This window comes from Brassica napus, chromosome A6 (assembly GCF_020379485.1).
Source record: "Brassica napus cultivar Da-Ae chromosome A6, Da-Ae, whole genome shotgun sequence".
NCBI lineage: Eukaryota > Viridiplantae > Streptophyta > Magnoliopsida > Brassicales > Brassicaceae > Brassica > Brassica napus.
The window spans coordinates 5,421,292-5,444,756 of NC_063439.1; the positions used below are offsets into that span (position 1 = coordinate 5,421,292).

The following is a 23,465-nucleotide window of genomic DNA, read 5'->3' on the forward strand; positions in this document are numbered from 1 at the left end:
GTGGATGTACAATGAATATTTGTTTGGTATTCAATTTCATTTTCAGATACCAAATACCTGGATGTATATCAATTGAAAAAACAAAAGTCTCTTACATGATCACTAATTAATCACACAAAAATACCTAACTGCTTTCGTCCACAAGTCATGTATCTAGTAGCTACGTATTTAGATATTTATGTCACGAATATAATGTATCACCACCATGATTGGTAACATAGCATACTATATTTTATTAAATGGTTGTTCAAATCTTTTTTGACACTGATTAAACATGAAAGAGACATGTCCTTCGGGTGCAAGAGTACCTAATTAGACAAAGCAAGAAGTCATAATATCTTATGATTATAAATGTGGAGCTATAAAAAAGTTCATTGTATATTATTTCCTTACATAGTTTATGTAGGACAACATCATATTAATTAAGATTTAATCACTTTTGGGTTATAAAATTCTTAAAAAAAAGGTATTGTCTCCCACTATCCGGAGGCGCAAAGGCAACCACCTCAACAACATCAAAGAAATAGAACCATTCAACTGTTCTGCGGCATATATATAAAAACTATACTAGTGTTACATTTCTAATATGATTTTACGAAATGGACAAAAGTGGTTAATACAGAAAAACAAAGCAATTTATATAGTTAAGTCCAAAAAGAGCCGTGCATTTAGGTTGAATAATCAAGACCCACCCACATGAATAAAATCGACATTTAACAATTAGCCTGCTATAGGCCCACTTAAATTATAGCCCATTTACATCGGGTCATGGGTCAAATAAATAATCCGTGGCCATAGAGGGGTGTTTGCGTAAAATCACATGTTTTACTTTACTTATTTTCTTCTCTCTTTCCTCGGCCTCTGCTCCCCCGAGATTGTGTTTCTTCCGATCGTGCTTTCCTCAATAACATTTCTGTTTCTCGGCGTCAGAGCCCCGGCGATAGATCTCTGGATCGCTGCAGAAATAGTAAGTAAAATCTACAGATCTCGCTTCTTCTTCGACTCCTATTGTTTGTATCGTTCCCTCGTCGTGCATTGATAGTCCGTGTTGCTCACTAGAATCTAGAATTGAACTCAGGAGATTCCCCTCTTTGATTTGAACTAGATTTCATCTAAGTATCGAACGTAATCTTCGTGTTTTCGATTCGCATTGATGGGGGTTTTTGCTTACACTCCGAGATTTAGCGATAGACTTGCGTTCGAGTTCTCTGGTGTTTGATGAGATTTTGAAAATCTGAAGAACTGATAATATAGTTTTCAGAATCTTGTTTGGATTCATGATACTGTCACTGGTCAGCTGAATTAATTTTAAGTTAATTTCTGGAATTGTATATTGTCATCTGTTTATAACAACATTTTTAGTATAAGTCTTCCCTTTTTTTTCCAGTAATGATTTGAGTTTTCCCTCTTTTTGTGAAGGGTATTTGCGAGGGAGATAGTGAGGAACGAAGTGCATTGGGCTCTGCCAGAAGATTAGATGGGCCGCCTTAAGTTGCATTCTGGAATCAATGCCATTGAGGAAGAGCCTGAGGACTTCGAGAGTAGTGAGTCAAGCAACACAACCACTTTAGCATGCATGATCGATACTGAAGTCGCTGCTGTTTTGGCGGTTATGAGAAGAAATGTAAGATGGGGAGGTCGGTACATGTCTGGTGAGGATCAACTAGAGCACTCCTTGATTCAGTCACTTAAAGCTCTTAGGAAACAGTTGTTCTCATGGAACCAGCCTTGGCATACGATCAGTCCCATGCTCTATCTTCAGCCCTTTCTAGATGTGATACGGTCGGATGAAACTGGAGCACCGATAACCAGCATTGCTTTGTCATCAGTTTACAAGATCCTAAGTCTGAATGTGATTGATCAGAATACTACAAACATTGAAGACGCTATGCACTTGATAGTTGATTCTGTGACAAGCTGCCGTTTTGAGGTGACGGATCCTGCATCAGAAGAGGTTGTGCTAATGAAGATACTTCAGGTTCTTCTGGCATGTATGAAAAATAGAGCGTCAGTTATGCTGAGCAATCAGCATGTATGCACTGTCCTCAACACTTGTTTTCGTGTTGTCCACCAATCAGGAATGAAAGGTGAGTTATTGCAACGTGTAGCTCGCCACACGATGCATGAACTAGTGAGGTGTATCTTCTCCCATCTCCCAGAAGTTGACAGAACGGAAACCACACTTGCCAACAGATCTGAAATCATCAATCAAGAGGTATGATATTGGGTTCTTGTTATTTCCTTTTTGGTTGTTTTCAAGTCAATGTGGGATACACGTTACTTGTACGATGCTAAGAATGACATGACAATAGCTTGGTTTCTTCAGTACGAAATTACAGAGAATAATAGATATACGTCTGCAAGACTGCAACCTACTTTAGGACTTTAAACTGTTTAGAATCTCATCTTCTTTCCGCATAAATTTATATTTTTCCTAGCGCGAGTCAAAAATCACTACTAGGAAAAGAATTTCCCCAACGGATACTGAATTTTAGGCCTTTTTCTCTTGTTTCATATATATATATACGTTAGTGATGTTGTTTTGCATGGTCGCAGAAAGCTGGAGTGGACAATGATTATGCCATTGTGACTAAACCAGTGGAGGATGGAAATGCTAATTCCGAGTATGATACTGAAAATTCTGTGGCAACTTTTGTATCTGGTGCTCAAAGTTTGATGGATGATGGACCGGCTGGGCCTGGAAGCAGAAAGCCGGCTTCTCCATACGATTTGCATATAATGACAGAGCCATACGGAGTTCCTAGTATGGTGGAAATATTTCACTTTTTATGCTCTTTGTTAAATATGGTCGAACATGTTGGGATGGGCGCCCGAGCAAATACCATATCATTTGATGAAGATGTGCCTCTCTTTGCGTTGAACATGATCAACTCAGCCATTGAATTGGGTGGAGCGTCCATCCGCCATCACCCAAGATTGTTAAGCCTAATTCAAGATGAGTTATTTCGTAATCTGATGCAATTCGGCTTGTCAATGAGCCCCCTTATTCTTTCGATGGTTTGCAGCATTGTTCTCAATTTGTATCAACATCTACGTACTGAGCTCAAACTGCAGCTTGAGGCATTCTTTTCCTGTGTAATTCTGAGGCTTGCGCAAGGAAAATACGGGCCCTCGTATCAGCAGCAAGAGGTTGCTATGGAAGCTCTTGTGAACTTCTGTAGGCAGAAGAGTTTTATGGTGGAGATGTATGCCAATCTCGATTGTGATATAACTTGCAGCAACGTGTTTGAGGAGCTATCTAATCTAATATCGAAGAGCACATTTCCTGTGAACAGTCCTTTGTCCGCAATGCACATTCTTGCGCTGGATGGCTTAATTGCTGTTATTCAAGGAATGGCCGAGAGGATCAGTAATGGATTGACTGGTTTAGACTTAGGGCCTGTCCATCTTGATGAGTACACGCCTTTCTGGATGGTTAAGTGTGACAATTACAGTGATCCAAATCACTGGGTTTCATTTGTCCGCAGGAGAAAATATATCAAGAGAAGGTTAATGATTGGAGCAGATCATTTTAACCGGGATCCAAAGAAGGGGTTAGAGTTTCTCCAAGGGACACATCTCTTGCCTGACAAACTTGATCCCCAGAGTGTGGCTTGCTTTTTCAGATATACTGCCGGGCTTGATAAGAACCTTGTGGGTGATTTTCTTGGGAATCACGACGAATTTTGTGTTCAGGTTCTCAATGAGTTTGCTGGGACTTTCGATTTCCAGTACATGAATTTGGATACTGCACTCCGGCTCTTCTTGGAAACTTTCAGGTTGCCCGGAGAATCTCAGAAAATACAGAGGGTTCTTGAAGCGTTCTCTGAGAGATACTATATGCAGTCTCCTGAGATTCTTGCTAACAAGGATGCTGCTCTTGTGTTATCATACTCTATTATCATGCTCAACACTGATCAACACAACGTTCAAGTAAAGAAAAAGATGACAGAAGAGGATTTTATTCGCAACAATAGGCATATCAATGGAGGAAATGATCTCCCTCGAGAATTTTTGTCTGAACTTTACCACTCCATCTGCAACAACGAGATCCGGACTACTCCAGAACAAGGTTCAGGCTTTCCTGAGATGACTCCCAGCCGTTGGATTGATTTGATGCATAAATCCAAGAAAACTGCTCCATATATTTTGGCTGATTCAAGGGCTTATCTTGACCACGATATGTTTGCTATCATGTCTGGTCCAACCATTGCTGCCATATCAGTCGTTTTTGACCATGCAGAACATGAAGACGTTTACCAGACATGCATTGATGGATTCTTGGCTATTGCTAAAATCTCTGCTTGCCATCATCTGGAAGATGTGCTTGATGATCTGGTTGTGTCTCTCTGCAAATTCACAACACTGTTGAATCCATCATCTGCTGATGAACCGGTTCTAGCATTTGGTGATGACCCGAAGGCAAGGATGGCAACCATCACTATATTTACCATTGCAAACAAATATGGAGATTATATTCGTACGGGTTGGAGGAACATATTGGACTGCATCTTACGGCTGCATAAACTTGGACTTCTGCCAGCTCGTGTAGCCACTGATGCAGCTGATGAATCAGAACTTTCATCTGAGCAAGGACAAGGGAAGCCTCTTGCGAATTCCCTATCCTCAGCTCATCTACAAGCAATGGGAACTCCGAGGAGATCTTCCGGGCTGATGGGAAGGTTTAGTCAGCTTCTTTCACTTGATACAGAAGAGCCAAGATCACAGCCTACAGAGCAACAGCTTGCGGCTCATCAGCGAACACTTCAAACAATTCAGAAATGTCACATTGACAGCATATTTACCGAAAGCAAGTTTCTACAAGCTGAGTCTTTGCTGCAGCTTGCGCGTGCTCTCATTTGGGCTGCAGGTAGGCCTCAAAAAGGAAGTAGTTCTCCAGAGGATGAGGATACTGCAGTTTTCTGCCTGGAATTGCTAATTGCAATCACTCTTAACAACAGAGATAGGATCGTTCTCCTATGGCAAGGCGTCTATGAACACATAGCTACCATTGCTCAGTCAACGGTGATGCCCTGTAACTTAGTGCATAAAGCTATATTTGGTCTACTTCGGATCTGCCAGAGACTACTTCCTTATAAAGAAAGCCTAGCTGATGAGCTTTTGAGATCTCTTCAGCTTGTGCTGAAACTGGATGCACGTGTTGCCGATGCCTATTGTGAGGATATTGCTCTTGAAGTCAGCCGCCTTGTGAAAGCCAATGCTAATCACATTAGGTCTCAGGCGGGATGGAGAACAATAACATCGTTACTCTCCATTACAGCGAGGCACCCTGAAGCTTCTGAAGCAGGATTTAATGCCGTATCCTTTGTTATGTCTGAAGGAACTCACCTGTATCCAGCCAACTATGTTCTCTGTGTTGATGCTGCAAGACAGTTTGCTGAATCCCGTGTGGGACAATCCGAACGGTCTATCCGCGCCCTCGATCTCATGGGAGATTCACTAGAACATTTGGCTAAATGGGCTCGCACGGCTAAGGAGAACATGGGAGAAGAAGATTTTGCGAAGACTTTACAAGATTTCGGGGAAATGTGGCTAAGGCTTGTTCAAGGACTAAGAAAAGTGTGTTTAGACCAGAGAGAGGATGTCCGAAACCACGCGTTGCAGTCATTACAAAAGTGTTTGGGCGGAGTAGACGGGATCAATCTAGCTCATAGCATGTGGTCTCAGTGCTTTGACAAAGTAATCTTCACCGTTTTAGATGACTTGCTCGAGATCGCTTCTGGGTCACAGAAAGACTACCGGAACATGGAAGGAACGTTGCTGCTGGCAATCAAACTCCTCTCCAAAGTGTTTCTTCAGCTACTCCAAGAACTATCTCAGTTATCAACCTTCTGCAAGCTATGGCTGGGCGTCCTAACCCGGATGGAGAAATACATGAAAGTGAAAGTACGGAGCAAAAAAAGCGACAAGCTTCAAGAAACGGTACCAGAGCTTCTGAAGAACATATTGCTTGTGATGAAGACGAAAGGAGTGCTTTTGCAAAGAAGTGCACTTGGTGGAGATAGCTTATGGGAGTTAACATGGCTTCACGTTAACAACATTGCTCCGTCTATGCGGCTGGAGCTATTCCCTGATCAAGAATCTGCAGAGCCTTGTGATGATGAAAGCAATGGCTTAGCCTCTGCTGAAGCTGGGGCGACATAACTGGTTAGTGGACGACCTCTATAAATGACGATCATTAGGTGAGTTTCTAAAAGTCTTTTGTTTGGAACAACTGTGAAAGTTGAATTCTATTTTGTATAATGTCGCTTATGTTTTATTTGTAATATATACGTGTTTTCTAATTCAGAGATTTGTATCATTAATCGCCCATTATATTTTTGTTCCTTCTTCGTAAGAGCTACTTCAACAAAGACCCTCTGATTGAAAAAGAAGGTTTTGAACATTTGCTGGACCCCACCAAAGAAAAAAATATCAGCGGAAGCAGCAAAGTTGTTTTATTTTGCTTCCACGAGTTTTTTTTAGGTTCGTCTCTTCACGTTGAGTCGTTTACGTCTCCTCCCACTGATTTTCCCGAGAAAATTGAAGGAAAGAAAGAAAGTTCTGTTCATTCAAATCAATGGAGTCGATAGCATCTATTTCCACTTCCATAATACTACCTCCAACAACAACGATCTCCGTTTCAACTTCACGATCAGTATTGATTCCTCTTCCTCCCCACCGCTGTTCTCCCCTTTCCAGCGCAGGGAGACGGATCTCGATTCCGAGAAGAAGACACTTCTCTAGCTGTAAATCGTCTGCCAGCGGCGGAGGAGGAGGAGGAGGAGGATTAGATAAACAGGGTGGCGAAGAAGAGGAAAGGGAGGAAGTGGAGAAGGCGCTTCACTTGGACGGTACGATCCCTGGGACTTCCGATGAGTTTGTGAGGCAAGTCTCGTCGCGTGCTTACGACATGCGTCGGAAACTAGAGCAGACGTTTGATTCCACCAGCTATGACGGTATACATACTCTCTCTAATCCTTCTTTGAAGTTTGCTCTCTCTGTAGTAGTTTTGTATTAGGAGGAATTGAACATTGTCACTGTATTGATAGATGATTTAGTTAGAGAAGAAGGCTTTTAGCTCAACTATGATGAGCAAAAATTGTTGCTTTTTTTTACATTCTCATCATATGAATCATCTCCAAGATTGAAAGCAAATCATTACTTGTTCATCTGAACATCTAAAATTGATCTTGTTCCGCTCGACAATCTCAGTGTTGGAGTCTAACCCATGGAGAGGAGACTCAAAGCCGGTTTATGTACTAACACAGAGAGAAAACCAGATCTGCACCATGAAAACAAGAACAACCCACAGGTTCCAAATAATCACTCCACTCAAGCTGATTTTATAGTTTAGTTTTTTTTTTTCCTCACGCGTGCATGACATTTGGCAATTATTGAATGACAGTGAAGTAGAGAAAGAGCTTGGTTTGTTGTTCTCTAAAAGGATCAGCAACCAGAAAAAGCAGTCCAGATCCGAGACTAAGTTTGATATGCTCGTAGAAGACGTTCGAGATGGAGTATTGGTAAGCATTCTCAATGAAATCACTTCCAAGACCGTCTGCAAAAAGGTTGATTATGTTTTTTTCTATTTCTCTAAAGGTTTTCGAAGATGTGAATGAGGCTGTTCGATACTGTGATCTTCTACAAGGTGGAGGAAAAGGGTGTGAAGGCGTGGCTGAGATTGAGGCCTCATCTGTAAGCTTCAGACATCAAATAGACATTGTTTCCTTTAGATTTATACATTTGACAACGATCTGCGTTTGTTTTGTCGGAATAGGTTTTTGATCTTTGCCGGAAAACAAGGTCTCTGGCGGTTCTATTCCGCCGTGGAAGAACACCACCTACACCACAGACGCTGGAGCGTAATTTGGGATCCCGTAAGCGTTCTCTCGAGGACTTGAGGGACAATGAATAGCTTGTACATCATCTTAATAGTACTTACAATTATCCGAAAGAAACTTGTATAAACAAGTGTAATTAATCGTGTATATATAATAGATGTATGTTACTTGTGATGCTTTCTTATTCTTCTCTTTAAGTTGCTCAGTAAAGGCTTTTGAAGTTCATAGTAAGAATCCGGTTTATGACAGTTTGGTTTATGGGTTGATGGTTTCTGTACCGGTTTAAGAATATAGAGGGAGTTGGGCAACTATATTGTGTAACTATTTAATGCGGAGATTTGTTTCATGGCTAGTGGCCAACCAATTTCGAGTAATTTATAGTTGGCCAAACATGTAATGTATTGAATTTTTCAACATGTAAAGTAATGACCTTATTTGGTTGAATAAATGATAAAAGCAGATGTGAAAGGCATAAGCATGTGTATTTATAGCAGTCATGTGATAGATAGATGTGATGCCATGTTATCCGGATCGTTGACGTAGTACCCTTCACACACACAAAGACCATAACATCGTATTATATGAATTATTACATAGCTTTTCGATGAGATATAATAACTAAGGGTAAAATCAAAGGTGATTACTTCATCATTTCAGTTTTAAGAGACGGTGACAAAATGAAACAATACTTTTTTTTTGTCAACCACCTTTATTCAATACTAACTAAGTTCATAAGGTAAAGTTCTAATTTGTAGGAAATATTAGCAAAAAAAAAGAAAAAAAGAATCTGGATGCAAGTTAGAATTAATAATTGTTCTTAAGTCAAAACTTTTAAAAATCACAACATGATAATCCCTTGGAATTAGTGAGAGAGAGTAAAAAGTAAACTCACTAAAATAGACGGAGGAAAAAGTCACCAACTTGACGGCTAAGTTAACGGCAGGTGATCTACGTTCACACAAGAGACAGAACCACAAAAGCAGCAAGCTTCATCATCTCCCTCTCTCTGTCCGATCTAATCGATCCCTCAATCACTCAACGAAGTCTCATCTTTCGATCTAATCGACACCCCTTTTCAATAATCTCACCGAGATGAGCTCCGAAGCGTCGGCGGCTGGAGACGGCGGCGAAACGAGCGGCGGGCCAGCACCGGCATACGACAAACAGCAGGAGAAGGCGCGCGTGAGCAGGACGTCTCTGATCCTGTGGCACGCGCACCAGAACGACGCAGCCGCAGTCCGGAAGCTCCTGGAGGAAGATCCGTCTCTGGTTCACGCCAGAGACTACGACAAGCGAACGCCTCTCCACGTGGCGTCGCTTCATGGGTGGATCGACGTCGTCAAATGTCTGATCGAGTTTGGTGCTGATGTCAACGCTCAGGACAGGTGGAAGAACACGGTATGCTCTTTTTTTTTATTAATTTTTTAATTCGGTTCTTTTTATCTCTTCTTTATCATGTTTGATCTAAAACTTTTGTTGTGTGTGTGTGTGTTTTGAAAGCCTCTGGCTGATGCAGAAGGTGCTAGGAAGCAGAAAATGATCGAGCTATTGAAATCTCATGGCGGTTTATCTTATGTGAGTTTTTTTTTGAATATCAAAGTTATAAACTTTTATTCCTTTAAGGTAGAAAAATTGCTATGGAATATTAAAAAGATTATTGCAATAAATTTAGGAACTTTCTCTGTGTGGCTGATTGAATTTGTGTACGCAGGGTCAAAACGGAAGTCACTTTGAACCAAAGCCTGTGCCACCACCAATTCCAAAGAAGTGTGACTGGGAGATTGAACCTGCTGAGCTTGATTTCTCTAATGCCGCCATGATTGGGAAGGTTTGTGTTTTCTTTTTGAAGCCTAAGTTTTGATCTTAGGTGATCCATTGTCTTGAGTTTAGTTGGACTAATTTGGATTTTGGTGACATTCTGTTAGGGTTCATTTGGTGAGATTGTGAAAGCTTATTGGAGAGGAACACCAGTAGCTGTCAAACGTATTCTTCCTTCTCTTTCAGATGATAGACTTGTTATGTAAGTTCCTTATCTCTCTCTTTTGATATTAGCTGATGAGTTTTAGTTTTAGTCTGTCCTAAGATTCTTTTGTTACATAATTGCTGTGATGCAGTCAGGACTTCAGGCATGAGGTTGATTTGCTAGTTAAGCTTCGCCATCCGAATATAGTCCAATTCTTAGGAGCCGTAACCGAAAGAAAGCCACTTATGTTAATCACAGAGTACTTACGCGGGGTAAGTTTCTTTTTCACTATCTGCAATGTTAACTCAAAATGATTTCATCTACTTTTTTTTCACAGGGAGACCTTCACCAGTACCTCAAGGAGAAGGGTGGTCTTACTCCAGCAACTGCTGTTAACTTTGCCTTGGATATCGCTAGGTACTTTGAAAATCTTTAACATTTTGAGATATTTATGTGAAAACTTATACATGGCCTGACTGAGTGAATTTTTTAAAATTTTAATTGGTTGCTAACAGAGGAATGACATATCTTCACAATGAGCCTAATGTTATCATTCACCGAGATCTTAAACCGAGGTAATCAAACTTGCTTCATATATAGCTCGTTGGTTTTACTTTAAATCTGCTATTTGTTAAAACCGGTTGTTATGTGTTCCAGGAACGTTCTTCTGGTGAATTCGAGTGCAGACCACTTAAAAGTTGGAGACTTTGGGCTTAGTAAGCTCATTAAGGTTCAAAACTCTCATGATGTCTACAAAATGACTGGCGAAACCGGAAGCTGTAAGTGTTGTTCTATAGTCTCAAAACCGTGTGTCTTCTTCGTCTTTCTTTTTTTGTTTCTAACTTCTCCTCCCCCTATGTGCAACAAAACCAGACCGGTATATGGCTCCTGAAGTGTTCAAGCATAGAAAATACGACAAGAAAGTCGACGTCTTCTCCTTTGCAATGATACTTTACGAGGTACACTAACAATCTTTAACTAAACAGAACCACAGTTAAAGAAAATCTTAAAACCTTAATTTGATTAACCACATTGTATCCAGATGCTTGAAGGAGAGCCACCGTTTGCGAACTACGAGCCATATGAAGCAGCGAAACATGTATCAGATGGACATAGACCTACTTTCCGTTCCAAAGGATGCACACCTGATTTAAGAGAGTAAGCAAAAAACTCCCAAGTGTCCCCTATGCACTGGTTTTAGTCTACCGGTAATCTAATAATCAAGTTTCATTGTTTCACAGGTTAATAGTGAAATGCTGGGACGCAGACATGAACCAGAGACCATCGTTTCTGGACATCCTCAAGAGACTTGATAAGATCAAGGAAACTCTCCCATCAGATCACCATTGGGGCTTATTCACTTCATAAATACACAAAACAGCCTCCTGAAAACACATTATGTTTGCTTATTATTATTATTCTATGTTTAAAGATTGTTTATTCTCATTTGATTCAAAGTAAAGATTAAAAAAGGGTGTGACAAAAAAAGAAGAAGCTTTTGTTGTTCCATGGATTTGGATTGAGTTTTGCAAGTCACTGAGATGTTAAGATCATATCAGACAAGATACATGTCTGATTCTGAAAAATCGAGTAACAAGAAGATGCTTTGACAAAATGAATTCAGTTGTGTGTTAAACTAAAAGTCTCTGTCCTCAAGATATATATGGTAATGTGTCTCTAGATGAGTCTCTCTTCTTCTCGAAGAAAGTCTTCAACTGCAAATGCAAATTCTAGAGAATGTTTCAAGATTTCGTTTTACTTCTTTTTTACAATGATGTCTAAAACACACACATGTGTGCATGCATGTTAACCAAAGAAGAGTGTGGATTAAAAGAGATTAAATAAACACTTAATAGAATCGTGATTAGTGGAATAAATAGATGAAATTAAAGAAAGTACGGGTTGGTGAATCCATTGACGAGTGACAACTCTATCAAAAAGGCCAAAATGTGTCATCTTCCTTTCCTTATTAGCACATGTGAATATACTTGAAAGTTAGAAATCTTGTAATGAATATATATTTTTATTTCTGTTTTTTTTTTCTCTTCTTTTTATCCGGAAAATAATAAAGAGCTTGTCAGAAAAATTGTTATAATTCTATTGGTCGATTTTTTTGAATTTTATTTTTCATTTATTTTAATCAATCGCTTATGTAGACAAGCCCAAAACTATTGTCGATTTCGTTAAGCCCATATATAGCTAGGGGATAATAATTATCAATTTAGTTTAGCATTGGGCAAGATTTAGAACTAAGACAATTATTAAAAACTTTTCTTATTATTCAAACAGTAAACTTGCGCATGTTGATATCATATTAATTACATTTGGTTAGAAAATATTTTAATGTTTCTAATTAGTAGGGGTGGGCGTTCGGGTATCCATTCGGATTCTGATCGGGTATTTTGGATTTTCGAGTATTTCGGTATAGAGGTGTAGAACCCGTTCGGGTATTTCTGTACTTCGGGTCGGGTTCGGGTATTTTTAGTTCGGATTCGGTTATTTCAGATCGAGTTCAGATATTTAGATTTTGAAAAAAAAAATTAAAATTTTCATTTCTCAAGTTTCTTATATTTAAAAATATAACTTTCAGTTAACTAATTTTTTATTTTTAATAGATTGAATGGTTAATAGATTTGGACATAAAAATTTAAAACTAAAAAGGCATTAATTTAGTTATTTTTAAAAAAAAATTTGGATGTAACTTTTTGTTAATTTTTTAAATAAAAAACTTGACATGCATTTTCGGATCGGGTTCGGGTGCCCACCCCTACTAATTAGGTTGTTTGTTTTTAGTAACTTACCTTTCTAATATGGATTACTTGCGCAAGTTGAAATCATTAAATATGCAAATAACTTATTGAGAAAATTTGTTTTTAATAACTTACCTTTCTAATATGGATTACTTGCGCAAGTTGAAATCATTAAATATGAAAATCACTTATTCACAATATGGATTACTTGCGCAAGTTGAAATCATTAAATATTATCGATTTAGTTTACCCTTGGGCAAGATTTAGAATTAAGACAAATATTAAAAACTTTCCTTATTATTCTAACGGTAAACTTGCGCATGTTGATATCATATTTATTACATTGCTTACAAAATATTTTAATGTTTCTAATTAGGTTGTTTGTTTTTAATAACTTACCTTTCTAATATGGATTACTTGCGCAAGTTAAAATCATATCATATGCAAATCATTTTTTGACAATACATATTTAATATCTTTCTTTAAACGATTTCATTATTTATTGTGCAAAATATTGTGCGTCATTAATATGAGAAATAAATCGACTGTATATATATGTGAGACACCCAAGGTCTTAAAATACAAACATTCTCTTTTCATTCTTTAAAGTATTATTCACAAATCTCTTCTCTTATACTATTAAGGTATTACGACGATGCTGTTTGTGTGCTAAGAAAAATGTGTTTAGACGCAAAGGCTCTTCATCTTTCATCGACTCTGCCACCCACTTTGCCTTGGAAGTATTATATGCTACTTGATGAATCGACTCTGCCACCCATTTTCATCGACTCTGCCACCCACTTTACCTTGGAAGTATTATAGAAAGATTAATAATATTTTATTTATTACTTTTAGTATTTATAAACTATAAATTACAATGAACGAAATTTTATATAAGATAATTATAATAGTTTTATACTCTACTTGATGAATTATGTTCGAATATAATTATATAATAACTATTTTAAATATTACAAAATCCAAAAATGTTTATTAATATTATTTTAAAATTATCGTTGTTTAAAGAATAAATTTATCATAATTTTAAAATAATTTATAAAATGCTTACAAAATGCAAGGCAAAGTTTCACTTTCAAGAGTTAAGTCGAGATCTGGATTAAAAATCCTAATAACAGGTAAAGAAGGAAAGCCGCAGACAAAAATATTGAATGTTGTCTACAAACAAGTTTTTCAGAATATTTTGTAGTCACGGTACATAATTTTAATCTACTTTTTTTTTCAAATACAAATTTTAAAATGAATAAACTGTTGCAATTATTTATTTTTTGTATTTGCTAGATGGGTTGTGATGAGTTAGGAGACCGATGATGGTATGTCAATTTAATATTATTTCATGTTCAATAAAATTTAGAAATTTATAAATCTATCAAATAATGTTAACCCGTCAAATTGCTTACACAATTTATTTAATTTTTTGCAAGTTTCTAATTGAATTTATTTTTTTATCGAGAAATGTACTTCATAATTTATATTATTTGTAGATAATATTTTGATTTTTATTATATATTTTTAATATGTCTACATAAATGTTTGTTTATTGTTTATGGAAAAATAATATTATTCACCTAAAATAAAGAATTACGAAACATATACAATACAATTCTAATTAATGATAATATAAAATCTGTTACTTCTAAAACTATACACTATTTATTCCATTTTTTGAATGAAAGTATATTTGTAAACACACAAAATATTTTATGACGTTGCAATTATACATACACACAATATCTGCCTCTTCATACTAACGTTACTGTGTTCCCTCTCGTGAAATACGGACCGAGAGAGAACACAGAGTGCGGACCGATCATGTTTTTATGGTCCGCACAGGGTGCGGACCAGTCACCTAGTTTATTTATTAATCTCACCGTCACCACCTCCTCTGAGTCAGTTAATTAGAGAGTTATATTTGTTTCCTTCTTTAATTAGAGTGTTTTGTTTTAAAAATTGATTTTTTTTTTTTTTGTGTTTGCAGGAAATTATACAAGCAATGGTGTTCTATTTGTATCGTGTAACGGTGGACTGAATCAAATGCGATCCGCGGTTTGTTTACTTGCTCTTTTGCTCTCTCTTTAATTTTCGGATTTTGATGTTTTTTTTTTCTGAATGTTGTTTTAGATTTGTGACATGGTGGCTGTCGCTAGGCTATTGAACCTCACTCTCGTTGTTCCTGAGCTTGACAAGACATCTTTTTGGGCTGATCCTAGGTACTTTGAATAGGAGAGGATCTCTCATGTAGCTCTATAGTAATCTTAATCCATCCCTTTGTTTCGTTTGTAGCAGTGGTTTTGAGGATATTTTTGATGTGAGACACTTTATTGATTCATTAAGAGATGAAGTTCGGATCTTTAGGAGGCTTCCTAAACGGTTTAGCACCAAGTATGGTTACCAAATGTTCCAAATGTTCCAAATGCCTCCTGTTAGCTGGTCTGACGATAACTATTACTTCAAACAATGGTCTTACTCTCTCACTCCAGAGGCTCAGGTGTCGTGTGAACTTCCAGGGACTTAAGTTCACTCTACAGTGATGTTAGGAGTTTTCAAGGCTCCTAAGACAAATGTTGTAGTATAAAAGATTGTCGAACCAGTTCTGAGGGATATCAAAGCACTGAGAATGCAAGTACTCACTTAATCTAAGTGCAACCAATGATTTAGATGGGTTTTAAACTATGACTAAAACTAGAAAGCAATAACAGAATGATACTTTCTTGACTAAAGGAAAAGAGAACTCATGGGCATAGGGATTAGACCTTGGGTGATCAAGTATCGAACTAAGGATGGCAAATGATCAATCAAACTATCAACCTTAAGCCTAGACACAATTCTAAGCAAGCTCTATGTCTAGATGAATGCTCATTTGCTAACATATCTCAAACATCAAATGTCTTTGGTTGAATAATATGAAAGCAATCATTACTAACAAGTCTATTAGCTATCTTAGTACCTTTAACAACAAATGTCTTTGGCAAAGTATACTAAAAGCCTAGGAGAGTTGTCTCGGGCATTTCATCGAACACCTTTCGGGTGAGAAATGCCTAAGGATCAACAACTGAGTGGCCAACTCAGAAGATGCATTATGATTACTCTACTAGCAAGGAAATATGAATGATCTACACTAAAACATCCTAGCTCTAACCTAATCACCCTTAATCTCCCTAACCCATGAATTCAAAAGGTGATTACTCACTAATCTCCATGATTCCTCTTAAACCCATATTGGATTTCAGATTAATCATGTAGAGAAATAGATAAGAAATCAACAAGAACACAAGAACATAACAAATCAAAATCCAAGAGATGAACTTCTCAAGAGAGTTCTTGTGTATTTCTCAATAGATCCAAAAGATAAAAGATAAACTGCCACTGGTGGCTACAAAAGATGTTTAAAACATAGGTTTTTCCAAGTGCAAAACGTCCAAAATAAATTGCAAAAAGGTCCTTAAGAAATCGTGATTTTCGGCAGCAAAATAACGCGGAGCGACTTGCAGGTGTCGCTCCGGAAAGTCGCTCCAGAGCCGATTTTTGGTGTCTCCGGGCGAGAGGTCGCGAGCGACTTTGGTGTGTCGCTCCAACGGGTCGCTCTGGATCGGGAGCGACCTTGGTTGGTCGCTCTGAGAGGTCGCTCCAGGGTCATCTAAGACTGTTCGGAGTAATGAGAACGCGAGCGACTTCATGGCGTCGCTTTAGGAAGGTCGCTCTGAGAAGTGGGACACAGCGACTTCGTGATGTCGCTCCGGGAGGTCGCTCCCATGCTCGGTTCGTCCAATGGTCACCTTTTCACCTCTTTTGAGCTCCAAATAACCTCATGTGGTACTCCAGTACCTAATAGAGACTCATGTATGCAAAATGCAACCTAAACATGTCTAAATCCTAATCTATATGATGAAAATGCTCATGGATGAATGGATAAAACAGTGTAAATATGCAAGATATCAACTCCCCCAAACTTGTTCTTTTACTTGTCCACAAGTGAACTTTCTAGAACTCATAGGGAGAGAGGTTGAAGGAGGGAGCACATAGCCAAAAGAAACACAACTAGCACACTCTCTTATTACACTCTAGCTTCTCTAGGCCTATCTTAACTCTTTTTGTTCTTACACTCATCATCAAGCATCCACACATTCAAATCAACCAACTCTCACATTCATTAAGCACAAAACATCAGGTGAATTCTTGCAAATGGTCAGTTGGTCCAAGTCATTTGGTTGGGTAAGGGAAGACTTTTATTCAAGTGATTCAAGAGGTTCAAAACATATGATCTTTAAGGTGGTTTACTCTCAAAACAAGTAGCCTTGACATTGCACATAATATATCTAAGAAAGGGACCAACTCATGCATACAATGCTCAATCTCCATTGTTCTACCCTTTTCCCAAACATACAAATCACACAATCATTTCCCAATGTCAAATCCAACTCACATCACTCACCAAAAGATCCTAAGAACATCAACTCTTTCTCTATGAAATCTACAAGGGATTTTTCGCAACCTCAAAACATTTCTTAGCTCTTAACAACTTTGCTAGCCCCCTTTTTTTTTTTTTTTTTTTTTTTTCTTTTCTCTTTTTTTTCGTTTTTCTTTCTCCTTTTTTTTTTTTTTTTTTTTTTTAGGCTGGGGGCCAAGACTTTTCAAAACTTGGGCTAGAGGCTTCTCTACTTATCCCAATAAAACAATTCACTTAAGCACAAAGAGTCTATTCTTTTCTTTTTTCATTTCTCCCAAATCATAATCACAACTCACCCCCACCTATAACTAGACAATAGAGTGTCCAATCTAGCAAGAATGAAGATCAAGCATTGTCGTTCCCGATACTCTCAACATTATGCACATGTAAGACTTTCCGAAAAAGGCCTCACTCATCAAACAATGAAAGCTTAAAAGGAGGAAAAGGTTTTGGGAGTGGTCTACCGCTAGAGTTTGTCAAAAAAGATTGGTATAAAAGATGTGACAACTCAAGTGTGTATAGCCATGACTCAGTACACAAGGGACCATGAGCAAGAAGCATTAAGTTCGTTCAGTTCAAATAAGGTTGTAGTTGGCTTCAAAGACTGAGTTTCAGCAATCAACAAGTTTCAGGAAGAGTTTTCAAGGCTCGAAACATACAAGTCTTTTTGAGAGGTGCAAAAGCTAGTCAAGTGCAACGTAGTGTTCTTTACAAGGCATTCAAAATCATTGCTCCCAATGCAAGTGAATGCAACCTATATGCTCTAGACTCTCCTAAAAATGCAAATGATGCAAACTAAATGATTGATTTTTTTTTTTTATCTATGCAAATAGGTATGCCATGCATGACTCAATGAAACAACATCAAAGCAAACATGATCAAATACTTGGTACCTCCCCCAAACTTGAGTTACACAGTCTCTGTGTCGTCAAGTAAAGAGAGAGATACCGAAAAGAAGACTAATATGCAAAAATAAAATGGTATATACAGGGGAGTGTGGTGGGTTACCTTCTATAGGGAATGAGTAGAGGGAGATGCTCCCTCCTCGTCGTCCTCAGGTGGTAACTCTTCAAGGTGCTCATCAGCAGGAGTGTTCATCTCTTTAATGTAGAAGGCTTGCCCGAACACAGTTGGTTTCCTCATTTTCCTCTTGATGTCAAAGTGGAGGATGTTCTCTTTACCCAAATGGAGATCAATCGTGCCTTCCTTCACATTAACAATAGCTCCTGCTGTAGCTAAGAATGGTCTTCCTAGAATCAATGGGTCTTGAGCCTCCTCACCCATCTCAAGCACCACAAAATCTGTAGGTATCTCATACCTTCCAATCTTCACAGGGAGGTCCTCTAAGATGCCCACAGGGTACTTCACTGAACGATCAGCTAACACCAGAGAGAGTCTACACTTCTTGTACTGAGTGAATCCAAGCTTCTTTGCAACAGACAAAGGCATCAAGCTGACACTAGCTCCCAAATCGCAGAGACTTTTCTCAAATACCATAGGTCCAAGAGCACAAGGTAGTGTGAAGCTTCCTGGATCCTCTAATTTCTCTGGAACATCAAGCCTCTGGATGATGGCATTGCACTCATGGGTAAGAATCATCATGCCTTCCATCTCCTTCTTCTTTGCAGCTACAACATCTTTCAGGAAATTGTTGTATTGAGGAATCAACATGAAAGCATCGATGATGGGCATTGCAACCTGAGCTTCACTCATTTGCTTCTCAAACAGAGCTTTGTACTTCTCTAGCAGCTGCTTCTTGAATCTATCAGGGAATGGAAGTTTGGGTTCATAGGAAGGAGGAACAAAAGAACTTTCACTTGCTGGAGTAACAACTTCACCATCCTTTATTGTCTTCTTCTTCTCTCCAACCTTTCATTTACCTTTGGCTTCCACTATCTTCTCCAAGATCTCGTCATTGATCTTCTCATCAACAATCACCACTTCATCATCTATGTTGATGGCAACCCTCTCACCTAGTTTCTCAGCATCCTTGGTGAGGGTTCTAGGAGGTAACTGCTTACCACTCCTAAGGGTGATAGCTTTGGCCTCCTTGGGATTTTGGTCAGACTTTCCAGGTAGAGATCCTTGCTGGCGATTCTGGTGAGTGTTTATGGAAGCAAATTGATTCTCTAAATTCCTGACTGTAGAAGCAAGGTGTGAGAATTTGTTGTTGAGCTCATTGTAGCTCCCATCAATCTTGGAATGAAGGTTCTTCAACTCATAACCAACTTGCTTCTCACTTCTAGTCTGAGACTCCAAGATTTGCTTCAGTAAGGTATCAGTGCTGCTCTCTTGAGGAGCAGAGGAACCAGACGAGGGGTTTTGCTGAGGCTGATAGCTGCCTTGCTGGTTGTTTCTTGGCGGATAGCCACTCTGTTGGTTGTTTGGATAGGATTTCTGTTGGTAGTTGTTGTACTGAAAGTTGGGCTCCTTTTTGTACCAGCTACCATTGTTGTTGATGAAACACAACTCCTCTTGACCTTCCAAACCCTCAACCTCATTGACAGCAAGTGGATCTTCCTGCTTGGAGTTACCAACAAACTTCAGCTGCTCTTGGGTTGCTTTTTCAGCAATGAGTAGGTCGATCTTGTCTTCCAAAGCTTTGATCTCTTTCCTCGTCTGCTTATCATCTGTTCTACTGCCTCTGTCGTGGTCTCCACTGTAGACTGCATCACTATTTACCATGTTGTCAACCAGCTCTTCTGCATCCTCCTCAGTTCTCCCCAAGAAGAACCCATTGCTAGCTGTATCCAGTCTGGCTCTGTACTTAGGAAGAGCACCACGGTAGAATGTGCTCAGCAAGCTCTCCTTAGAAAAGTCATGGTGTGGGCATTGAGCTTGGTAGCCCTTGACTCTCTCCCAGGCTTCACTGAAGCTTTCCAAGTTCTTCTGTTGAAAGCTGGAAATCTCGTTTCTCAGCTTAGTAGTTCTTGAAGTAGAGAAGAACTTCTCCAAGAATGCTTTCTTGCAATCATCCCAAGTGGTGATGGAGTCACTGGGTAGAGACTTCTCCCACTGACGTGCCTTATCCCTCAAAGAGAAAGGGAATAGCTTGAGTTTTAAGGCATCTTCAGACACACCATTGGTTTTTGATAACCCACAGTAGCTGTCGAACCTGTCCAAGTGATCAAATGGATCCTCTAGAGCCAAGCCATGATACTTGTTGTTCTCGATCACATTGAGGAGTCCTGATTTGATCTCAAAGTTGTTGGCTGCTACAGCTGGTGCTCGGATTCCCAATCTATGACCATGAATGTTGGGGCGGTCGTAAGTGCCAATGGGTCGAGCTGCTCGCTGTTGGTTTGGTGGAACGTTGTTAGCTCCATTGGCGGCAGCATCATCCTGAGGTATGTCTCCCATATCAGTATCCAATCTCTGCAAGTGAGCCTGTTGCTCTTCTTCTCTTCTCTTTCTAGCACACTCTCTCTCTAAAGCTCTAATGTCTGCAGCTCTTGGAACTAGGTTTGATGGACCCCTGCTCCTCAAGTTCATACACCTGTAGAGTAAAGGGAGGTGAAGAAAGAGAATCAGTAACAAAAGAAAATACAAATGACTTATTCTCAAGCAAGTGACTAAATCTCAATGTTTAAATCTACTCAGAATTTGGCAACGGCGCCAATTTGATGTTAGGAGTTTTCAAGGCTCCTAAGACAAATGTTGTAGTATAAAAGATTGTCGAACCAGTTCTGAGGGATATCAAAGCACTGAGAATGCAAGTACTCACTTAATCTAAGTGCAACCAATGATTTAGATGGGTTTTAAACTATGACTAAAACTAGAAAGCCATAACAGAATGATACTTTCTTGACTAAAGGAAAAGAGAACTCATGGGCATAGGGATTAGACCTTGGGTGATCAAGTATCGAACTAAGGATGGCAAATGATCAATCAAACTATCAACCTTAAGCCTAGACACAATTCTAAGCAAGCTCTATGTCTAGATGAATGCTCATTTGCTAACATATCTCAAACATCAAATGTCTTTGGTTGAATAATATGAAAGCAATCATTACTAACAAGTCTATTAGCTATCTTAGTACCTTTAACAACAAATGTCTTTGGCAAAGTATACTAAAAGCCTAGGAGAGTTGTCTCGGGCATTTCATCGAACACCTTTCGGGTGAGAAATGCCTAAGGATCAACAACTGAGTGGCCAACTCAGAAGATGCATTATGATTACTCTACTAGCAAGGAAATATGAATGATCTACACTAAAACATCCTAGCTCTAACCTAATCACCCTTAATCTCCCTAACCCATGAATTCAAAAGGTGATTACTCACTAATCTCCATGATTCCTCTTAAACCCATATTGGATTTCAGATTAATCATGTAGAGAAATAGATAAGAAATCAACAAGAACACAAGAACATAACAAATCAAAATCCAAGAGATGAACTTCTCAAGAGAGTTCTTGTGTATTTCTCAATAGATCCAAAGATAAAAGATAAACTGCCACTGGTGGCTACAAAAGATGTTTAAAACATAGGTTTTTCCAAGTGCAAAACGTCCAAAATAAATTGCAAAAAGGTCCTTAAGAAATCGTGATTTTCGGCAGCAAAATAACGCGGAGCGACTTGCAGGTGTCGCTCCGGGAAGTCGCTCCAGGGCCGATTTTTGGTGTCTCCGGGCGAGAGGTCGCGAGCGACTTTGGTGTGTCGCTCCAACGGGTCGCTCTGGATCGGGAGCGACCTTGGTTGGTCGCTCTGAGAGGTCGCTCCAGGGTCATCTAAGACTGTTCGGAGTAATGAGAACGCGAGCGACTTCATGGCGTCGCTTTAGGAAGGTCGCTCTGAGAAGTGGGACACAGCGACTTCGTGATGTCGCTCCGGGAGGTCGCTCCCATGCTCGGTTCGTCCAATGGTCACCTTTTCACCTCTTTTGAGCTCCAAATAACCTCATGTGGTACTCCAGTACCTAATAGAGACTCATGTATGCAAAATGCAACCTAAACATGTCTAAATCCTAATCTATATGATGAAAATGCTCATGGATGAATGGATAAAACAGTGTAAATATGCAAGATATCACACAGCTTGAGGCCTTGGGGTCTAAGCTAGTCCGCATGCTACAGCAAAGAGGACCCTTTGTCGCTTTGCATCTGAGATATGAGATGGACATGTTAGCTTTCTCTGGCTGCACTCATGGTTGCGGTGAGGAAGAAGCGGAAGAGCTAAAAAAGATGAGGTTTGCTTTTGTGACCTGAACTGGTGTTTTGATTATGTCCTTTTTTTCCGTTTTGTTGTTAACGCATGTGTTCCGTTATGTGTTCTCTAGGTACACATATCCCTGGTGGAGAGAGAAGGAGATAGTCTCAGAGGAGAGGAGGTGGCGTTGGTTCTAAAAGCATTCGGATTCGATAAAAATACACAGATTGCAGCTGGTGAGATTTATGGAAGCGAGCATAGACTGTCCGTTCTAAGAGAAGCATTCCCGAGAATTGTGAGTCTATCCGTCCTGGTTTCCCTAACGAGTGGTCAATCGTTCTTAACAGTTATGCTCTCACATGTGGTTTATATTAAGGATAAATGTCCCACATTGGATATTGGAAGGGATCCTAATCAATATATAAGATAGATGGGTCACTCCACTTAGCACCAATTGGTTTTAGGTTGGAAGCCCATCTAGCTTAACATGGTATCAGAGCCCGATCCACACAGTCCAATCCGATCCATTATCGATCCAGCCCAAAGTCGGCCCATCGATCCTTGCCCGAGCATTTCGAGATTGACGCTCAAAGAACCATCATCTCGAGGGGGCGTATTAAGGATAAATGTCCCACATCGGATATAATTATGGAAATAAGAAGGGTAAAATGATTGAACCTTTTTAAGCTCAGCAAGCTCCTCTTCTGACCTGTACTGGAGACATTTCATGAAGAAGACATTTCATCAACTAAGTTTTGATAATTATAACGAAAGCTATATATTGATGATGGATGATGATCAGACAAGGACAAAACCCACCAGAAGATGGTAGAGTCAGTTGACTCAGGAAGAATATCGATATAAATTCTCCATGCAGAATCTTCATCATACTTCTTTTTGATCAAGAACAGAGCTAATGAACCCATGTTATACATTGTACTATATACTCTTATTTTGTAGACAAATGCTTTCCATTATTTTGATAATTGATTATGGCGTTCAGATAAAATTGAGTCAGTGAATTCACTGTAAATTATAAATTAGTTTTAAAAATATAAATTGGTTTCTGTCAAACTTTCCAGTCAAATGAGTTGCCAATACAGACCCGCAACAGAACACGATGAAGAACTTGTCGAATGATTGACACAAGAAGCCAAAATGTGATTGTGAAAAGCACTCAAATGTTTTACAATTGGTTGATTCATGTAATCTATATCCAACATGGATAACATTTTAATTACTAGACATTGACCCCGAGAGAGCTATAATCAACAGTTAGGACATTTTATTAAGAAG

General features: G+C 39.0%; 3 protein-coding genes, 1 long non-coding RNA gene, 1 other non-coding gene and 1 pseudogene across 5 annotated transcripts; 5 read left to right on the plus strand and 1 right to left on the minus strand.

Moving 5' to 3' along the window:
- The first annotated feature begins 804 nt into the window (after positions 1–804).
- On the plus strand, positions 805–6,321 carry LOC106346538 (ARF guanine-nucleotide exchange factor GNOM). Its single transcript, XM_013785902.3, has 3 exons — positions 805–967; positions 1,420–2,215; positions 2,557–6,321. Exons 2-3 carry the CDS (start codon positions 1,478–1,480, stop codon positions 6,163–6,165), a joined length of 4,347 nt encoding a protein of 1,448 aa, XP_013641356.1. The 5' UTR covers positions 805–967; positions 1,420–1,477; the 3' UTR covers positions 6,166–6,321.
- Positions 6,322–6,372: 51 nt separating this feature from the next.
- Positions 6,373–8,024, plus strand: LOC106346539. Its single transcript, XM_013785903.3, has 5 exons — positions 6,373–6,959; positions 7,216–7,315; positions 7,409–7,526; positions 7,603–7,698; positions 7,781–8,024. The coding sequence occupies exons 1-5, from the start codon at positions 6,581–6,583 to the stop codon at positions 7,916–7,918; spliced, it is 831 nt and encodes a 276-aa protein (XP_013641357.2). The 5' UTR covers positions 6,373–6,580; the 3' UTR covers positions 7,919–8,024.
- A 161-nt stretch (positions 8,025–8,185) lies between these two features.
- On the minus strand, positions 8,186–8,942 carry LOC125610199. The gene is made up of 2 exons (XR_007340228.1): positions 8,737–8,942; positions 8,186–8,391 (listed from the first exon to the last, which is right to left on the minus strand). It is a non-coding gene; the product is annotated as an uncharacterized LOC125610199 (long non-coding RNA).
- On the plus strand, positions 8,657–11,320 carry LOC106346536 (integrin-linked protein kinase 1). Its single transcript, XM_013785901.3, has 11 exons — positions 8,657–9,242; positions 9,345–9,419; positions 9,556–9,672; positions 9,770–9,864; positions 9,959–10,079; positions 10,145–10,224; positions 10,323–10,382; positions 10,465–10,586; positions 10,681–10,766; positions 10,850–10,965; positions 11,049–11,320. Exons 1-11 carry the CDS (start codon positions 8,937–8,939, stop codon positions 11,173–11,175), a joined length of 1,305 nt encoding a protein of 434 aa, XP_013641355.2. The 5' UTR covers positions 8,657–8,936; the 3' UTR covers positions 11,176–11,320.
- Positions 11,321–14,387: 3,067 nt separating this feature from the next.
- On the plus strand, positions 14,388–23,243 carry LOC106346537 (annotated as a pseudogene).
- LOC125576048 lies at positions 19,838–19,944 on the plus strand. Its single transcript, XR_007314582.1, has one exon. It is a non-coding gene; the product is annotated as a small nucleolar RNA R71 (small nucleolar RNA).
- Positions 23,244–23,465: the final 222 nt, after the last annotated feature.

Excerpts from the sequence above, each read along its gene's own strand:
- LOC106346536 (XM_013785901.3), top strand. The coding sequence starts at position 8,937 with ATGAGCTCCGAAGCGTCGGCGGCTGGAGACGGCGGCGAAACGAGCGGC. Across the intron at positions 9,673-9,769 it reads ATGCCGCCATGATTGGGAAG|GGTTCATTTGGTGAGATTGT; the intron begins GTTTGTGTTTTC and ends ACATTCTGTTAG. Across the intron at positions 10,383-10,464 it reads CACCGAGATCTTAAACCGAG|GAACGTTCTTCTGGTGAATT; the intron begins GTAATCAAACTT and ends TATGTGTTCCAG.
- LOC106346538 (XM_013785902.3), top strand. The coding sequence starts at position 1,478 with ATGGGCCGCCTTAAGTTGCATTCTGGAATCAATGCCATTGAGGAAGAG. Across the intron at positions 2,216-2,556 it reads CTGAAATCATCAATCAAGAG|AAAGCTGGAGTGGACAATGA; the intron begins GTATGATATTGG and ends GCATGGTCGCAG.
- LOC106346539 (XM_013785903.3), top strand. The coding sequence starts at position 6,581 with ATGGAGTCGATAGCATCTATTTCCACTTCCATAATACTACCTCCAACA. Across the intron at positions 6,960-7,215 it reads TGATTCCACCAGCTATGACG|TGTTGGAGTCTAACCCATGG; the intron begins GTATACATACTC and ends CGACAATCTCAG. Across the intron at positions 7,699-7,780 it reads CTGAGATTGAGGCCTCATCT|GTTTTTGATCTTTGCCGGAA; the intron begins GTAAGCTTCAGA and ends TTGTCGGAATAG.